The 6,629-nt window shown below is 44.6% G+C and overlaps 1 protein-coding gene across 1 annotated transcript; it reads right to left on the reverse strand.

Annotated features, from left to right (window-relative positions):
* Nucleotides 1–4,543: 4,543 nt before the first annotated feature.
* Nucleotides 4,544–6,629, reverse strand: DCS_00689 (uncharacterized protein; the record flags this gene model as incomplete). Its single annotated transcript, XM_040798026.1, has 2 exons — nt 4,544–4,560; nt 4,640–6,629. The coding sequence occupies 2 exons, from the start codon at nt 6,627–6,629 to the stop codon at nt 4,544–4,546; spliced, it is 2,007 nt and encodes a 668-aa protein (XP_040658909.1).

Here is a 6,629-nt window from a genome sequence, read left to right on the forward strand (position 1 = left end):
CGAAAATTCTATAGTCTTTGCATATACTGCCTTCCTGCTAGTCTGCATCGTAACAGGAGTTATATCCCCTATATATACTATTATATAACCTTATTGTATAGGTACAGTCGTATAAGTTGGGTCTCCTCCTTTACTTATCTGTTTGACCTATATTAGTTGCTGTAACATGGCTGTAACTTTAACCGTATACTAGCTATTGGTAAGGTCTATCCAACATACCCCCCCAGGTTATGCTATAGTATAGATAGTATAAACTGATGTTATCCTACCGTTGTTTGTAATACGTTAGTAATATCAATAAGTCCTAATTGCTTAATGAATATATGAAACTTCTGTCCTGGTAGGATTTTAGTTAAACCATCAGCGACCATATCGGCAATTAGTGTATAAATAATAGAAAATAAACCCTGCTGAAAAGATTGACGAGCCCAACAGTAATGTATATCCATATGTCGTAAGGCTGTACGTAACCGAGGAATATCTTGCGTAACTAAACGGATTGTTTGCATATTGTCGCACTGAATAATAGGTTTGCCGTCCAATTTTAAAGACAGTTGTTGGAATAGCCGAAACGTAGCTATGGCTTCTCGAACCGTATAAGTAATGTAAGGCTAGGCGCACGGGTAAAGCTCGGGTAGACAGGAAGGTGGGGTAGTCCCAGGAGTAGGGCACGCCCCGGCTACAAAAGGAGTGTAAGCACGGAAGCTTGAAAGGGGTTAAGCTTTAGTCTTGAATACTACTCGATTTCTGAAAGAAGGCTTATTTGCTTACCTAACTGTCTTCGAACTGGCCCGCCAATTACAAGTAAGTACTAGTAATTCTACCTCAGTAAATAACGATGTAACTGTATCTTGCTTTCCGGCTCTCCATATAATAAGTCCTCCAAATAGGGAAAGTAGGGTACCCTGGAACGAACGCCTGGTAGTTGTATCATCTGCAAAGCAGCATCCGAAGCATATACAAAATCGGTATAATGCTGTGTTTGTAAGGGCTGTGGGCCTGTATTATCTAAGTATTGGATAGCAAGAAATCTTGTTGCATATAAGCATTCGATAATATTATTAACTAATTGAATATGATATTGGGACGGATTGGTAAGATATTCTGCTAACTTAGTAGTAGGTTTAGCTATATCCACCCTAGTAATTGCTGTAATGTAGCTGATAGATCCGACTTTACTCTGGTATTGTTGAATATGATCGGGAGTGGCTTGGTCTGTATTAGGCTGTAGATCGTTTGTTGGAAACGGATTTCCTTTATAGTAATCCAGGCGGCGTAAATCGTACCGCTGAATTATACGTTCGATATAGCTGTCCTAACACAACCAAAGCTTCCTATTAATTCGATCCCTAACAATAGTATACCAAGGAACCATTGTAGTTCTCCTTAATCGGTAAGAGCATATTTAATATGTAATGACTTAATAATGTGTACTGCTTTATCGGCATCTACAGCGCGATATAGTAACACTATATCATCGACATAGACGAATATAGTAAGCCAGTCATTCTGGAAGATACACAGTTCATCTGGGCATGGGGCTAGACTAAGTTTCTGTATAGTTTCAGTAAGGTCCTGTTGCCATAATAGGGGCGACCGACGGAGCCCGTATAAGGCACGTTCTAGTCATAAACTCCAACCCTGCTTACAGTAGCCATCAGGATACCGAACATATACCTCTTCATATTTATCTAGATGTGCGTTTGTAAATGCATTTACTGCATCTAGTTGACGGGTTTCAAGATCAAACTTTGTTGCAATAGCCATAAAGATACGGAATGATCTTATAGCTAGTGTAGCAGCATATGTATCCTTATCCCCAAGTTGTTGAAGATTACCACGTACACATAACCGGGCTAAATTTATACTTAGTAAGATATCCATGCTTATGGCACATATACTTAAATACCCAGGTTAGTGGTAAGGGCTTGTTGTTGCTTGTATTGCTAGGACTTGTCGGAAAGTACTCCTAGCCTGTAATGCATCCCATTCTACCTGTACTGCCTGTTTGAATTGATCACCAAAGCGATGTTGACCAAGAGACCTATAACTAGTAGGTTCTGAGAGTAGCGATCTATAGTGTAGGGATTCTTCCCTACCTTGAAAAAGGAGCTGTAAAAGGTATATTTGGGATTTGGTGTAGCCGTTCTTGTTGACCGACGTACTGGTACTTCCTGTATAGCACTAGGTATTTGGTTAGGAGTCGGAAGTTGCGTTTGTACGGAAATAGTGCGTTCTATACTATCTATACTATTGTTGCGTATACTCCTTATAGGGCTACCACTATTAGTAGTATTGTTACTACTAGTAGGACCGTTATTACCAGTAGGACTGTTACTACTACTAGTAGTGTTATTACTACCAGTAGGACCGTTACTACTACTAGTAGTGTTGTTACTAGTGGGTCTCCTCCTTTACCTATCTGTTTGACCTATATTGGTAGCTGTAACATGGTTGTAACCTTAACTGTATACTAGCTCTTGGTAAGGTCCATCCAACAGTGTTAATTTTACCAATGCTACCAACATCTGCGACAATAGCCCACGATAGTAACCATAAATCAAATCGTACTAGCCATACTGCTGTACTATGATTTGATGCGATGGCGTTTGCAGTATGTGCCCACATCAAAATTCCAACCTCGGGAACGAATGCTCATTCACTAACAGTAAGTGTAGGATGAGGTACAAACACAGTACTGCCAACTTGACTATCGAAGGTTGGAGAACTTTGGTCCGAAAGACCGATTTGAATAAACCAGATGTTTCCTTCCGTATTTTGCGCACCACCCGATGGCCCACCTAGAATATATACTGACTATCGGGAGAGATATCGCTAACGTCGCTAAACATGGGCACGATGATACCGGGAACAATGGGAGAGACACCCCCAGCTCCAATACAGATCAGTCTGGAGGGGTTTGTAATAGTATTTCCGTAATTGAAGTTATCCCTTATATTAAATCCAATAGCATTAATGGCTCCGCTGCCAGAAGCCACATTACCATTGATAAGAACTTGGGCACCTGTTGCTAAGTCCACACCGAAAGGTTTATTCGCAGCAACAGGTAACGAATCATCGTATTGAAGAAGGAAACCAGAGTCGGAGCAATTAATTGGATATGGGAGGCGAGGCTAACAATTTTTCGGGTATAATAGCCCCGGGTTATTAGAAGCAGCAGGCCCACCAGGAGGAGCGATGGTCATTGAGAAGGCTGAAAAAATCCCCCAATTTCCCATTACCACCCTGATTGGGTACATAGCACCTGCTTCCAAAGTAGCAAGACGACATCGAACAGGATTAATAAAATTTGCTCCAGAGATAGATTCAATTAATTGAGTACCGGAGACAGGGACTCGACCCGTGTTACAGTCAAAAGCATCAGCGTGTCCAAGAAAGAGATAGACTCCATTGTCAGCCGAGACGCAGAAATTGTAATCTCCAGCGACGTTTGGACGAAAATATCCTTCATATACCAGGGTAAAGTTATTCGCGTCCGTTACGGTTAGACCACCGTTTACTTGTCTTGTATAACCTATAAAATAATAATCACCGTCAATGGTTATGGGGTTGGCTGGCGGAGCAGGGCCATCCTGGGGGAAGAAGGTCAGGTTTGTCCGACTGGACTGGATCGGTGACAAGCCAGAATCTATATAGTAGTTTGGACCTGGCCCAGCAAATCCGGTGAACCCAGTGTATCTTGGTCTGAAATAATTTGCATAATATAAGATATCTAAGCCAGCAGGTGCACAGCTTGGACTTGGATTGCAGGAAATTGGAGATGCAGGCAAACAGGTTTTCGGGTATAATAGCCCCGGGTTATTAGAAGCAGCAGGCCCACCAGGAGGAGCGATGGTCATTGAGAAGGCTGAAAAAATCCCCCAATTTCCCATTACCACCCTGATTGGGTACATAGCACCTGCTTCCAATGTAGTACGACCACATTGGACAGGATTAATAAAATTTCCTCCAGCACCGGATTGAAGTAATTGAGTACCGGAGACAGGGACTCGACCCGAGTCACAGTCAAAAGCATCAGCGTGTCCAAGAAAAAAATAGACTCCATTGTCAGCCGAGATGCAGAAATTGTATTCTCCAGCGACGTTTGGACGAAAATATCCTTCATAGACTAGTGTAAAGTTATTCGCGTCCATTACGGTTAGACCACCGTTTATTTGTCTTGTATAACCTATAAAATAAGAATCACCGTCAATGGTTATGGGGTTGGCTGGCGGAGCAGGGCCATCCTGGGGGAAGAAGGTCAGGTTTGTCCGACTGGACTGGATCGGTGACAAGCCAGAATCTATATAGTAGTTTGGACCCGGGCCATTAGGTCCAGTGAATGCACTATTTCTTGGCCTGAAATAATTTGCATAATGTAAGATATCTAAACCAGCAGGTGCACAGCTTGGAGTTGAAATGGCGCAAGAAGTTGGAGGTGGAAGTACGCACGACGAACTTCCCATGCAAGGGTTTGGAGGAGTCATTGTAACAATAATGCTTGTTGTACAAGGACGAGTGCAATCTGCTGGAGGAGTTATAGTCAACGTTCCAACGGTACTGCCAGTGATTGTAGTAGTCATAATGGTATTTGGAGTCAGCGCAGTAACTACAATCCGGGTAGGGCAAAATCCAGTACATCCAGAGGAAGGAGGAATTGTGCTTGTACCAGGCGTAGGCCCAAATGTGGTCTGGGTAGTAAAGCCACGGGTTGCGGTAACTACGATTCGGGTAGGGCAGAATCCAGTACATCCAGAAGAAGGAGCAATTGTGCTTGTACCAGGCGTAGGCCCGAATGTGGTCTGGGTAGTAAAGCCACCGGTTGCAGTAACTACAATCCGGGTAGGGCAGAATCCAGTACATCCAGAAGAAGGAGCAATTGTGCTTGTACCAGGCGTAGGCCCGAATGTGTTCTCAGTAGTAAAGCCACCGGTTGCAGTAACTACAATCCGGGTAGGGCAGAATCCAGTACATCCAGAGGAAGGAGGAATTGTGCTTGTACCAGGCGTAGGCCCGAATGTGTTCTCAGTAGTAAATCCACCGGTTGCAGTAACTACAATCCGGGTAGGGCAGAATCCAGTACATCCAGAAGAAGGAGGAATTGTGCTTGTACCAGGCGTAGGCCCGAATGTGTTCTCAGTAGTAAATCCACCGGTTGCAGTAACTACAATCCGGGTAGGGCAGAATCCAGTACATCCAGAAGAAGGAGGAATTGTGCTTGTACCAGGCGTAGGCCCGAATGTGTTCTCGGTAGTAAAGCCACCGGTTGCAGTAACTACAATCCGGGTAGGGCAGAATCCAGTACATCCAGAAGAAGGAGGAATTGTGCTTGTACCAGGCGTAGGCCCGAATGTGTTCTCAGTAGTAAATCCACCGGTTGCAGTAACTACAATCCGGGTAGGGCAGAATCCAGTACATCCAGAAGAAGGAGGAATTGTGCTTGTACCAGGCGTAGGCCCGAATGTGTTCTCAGTAGTAAATCCACCGGTTGCAGTAACTACAATCCGGGTAGGGCAGAATCCAATACATCCAGAAGAAGGAGCAATTGTGCTTGTACCAGGCGTAGGCCCGAATGTGTTCTCGGTAGTAAAACCACCGGTTGCAGTAACTACAATCCGGGTAGGGCAGAATCCAGTACATCCAGAAGAAGGAGCAATTGTGCTTGTACCAGGCGTAGGCCCGAATGTGTTCTCGGTAGTAAAGCCACCGGTTGCAGTAACCACAACCCGGGTAGGACAGAATCCAGTACATCCTGATGACGGAAATATTATGCTCGTGCCAGGCACTGGCCCGAAGGTAGTTTCCGTAGTGAAGCCGCCAGTTGGCGTTGCTTCTGTAACAATAACCCTAGTGGGACAGTATCCTGTACATCCTGACGACGGCAGAACGATACTTGTACCAGCGATTGGACCAAATGTTGTTTCTGTTATAAATCCACCAGTTGGCGTTGCTTCAGTAATAATAATCCTTGTCGGACAGTTGCCTATACACCCACTAGATGGGGGGACCGTACTTGTCCCGGGTGAAGGACCATAGGTAGTTTCAGTCGTGAAGCTACCAGTAACGGTAACAATAATTCTAGTAGGACAGTATCCAGTACATCCAGACGACGGCAATAATGTACTCGTGCCAGGCGCTGGTCCGAAGGTGCTTTCTGTGGTGAATCCACCAGTTAGAGTTGCTTCTGTAACAACAATCCTAGTGGGACAGTATCCTATACATCCAGACGACGGTGGTACGGTACTTGTACCAGCTGTTGGTCCAAACGTCGATTCTGTTGTAAACCCACCAGTTACAGTAACAATAATCCTAGTAGGACAGTATCCTGTACATCTAGATGACGGCAATACCGTACTCGTGCCAGGCACTGGTCCAAAGGTACTTTCGGTAATAAACCCGCCAGTTGGAGGTGCTTCTGTAACAATAATCCTAGTGGGACAGTATCCTGTACACCCAGACGACGGCAGTATGGTACTGGTTCCAGCCGTTGGTCCGTACGTCGATTCGGTAGTTATACCGCCAGTAGGACCTACAGTAACAATAATTGTGGTAGGGCAGTTTCCAATACATCCAGAGGAAGGTAAAACAGTACTGGTTCCCGGTGTCGGTCCGAATGTGGATTCTGTCAT

Source organism: Drechmeria coniospora, chromosome 01 (assembly GCF_001625195.1).
Source record: "Drechmeria coniospora strain ARSEF 6962 chromosome 01, whole genome shotgun sequence".
Classification (NCBI taxonomy): domain Eukaryota; kingdom Fungi; phylum Ascomycota; class Sordariomycetes; order Hypocreales; family Ophiocordycipitaceae; genus Drechmeria; species Drechmeria coniospora.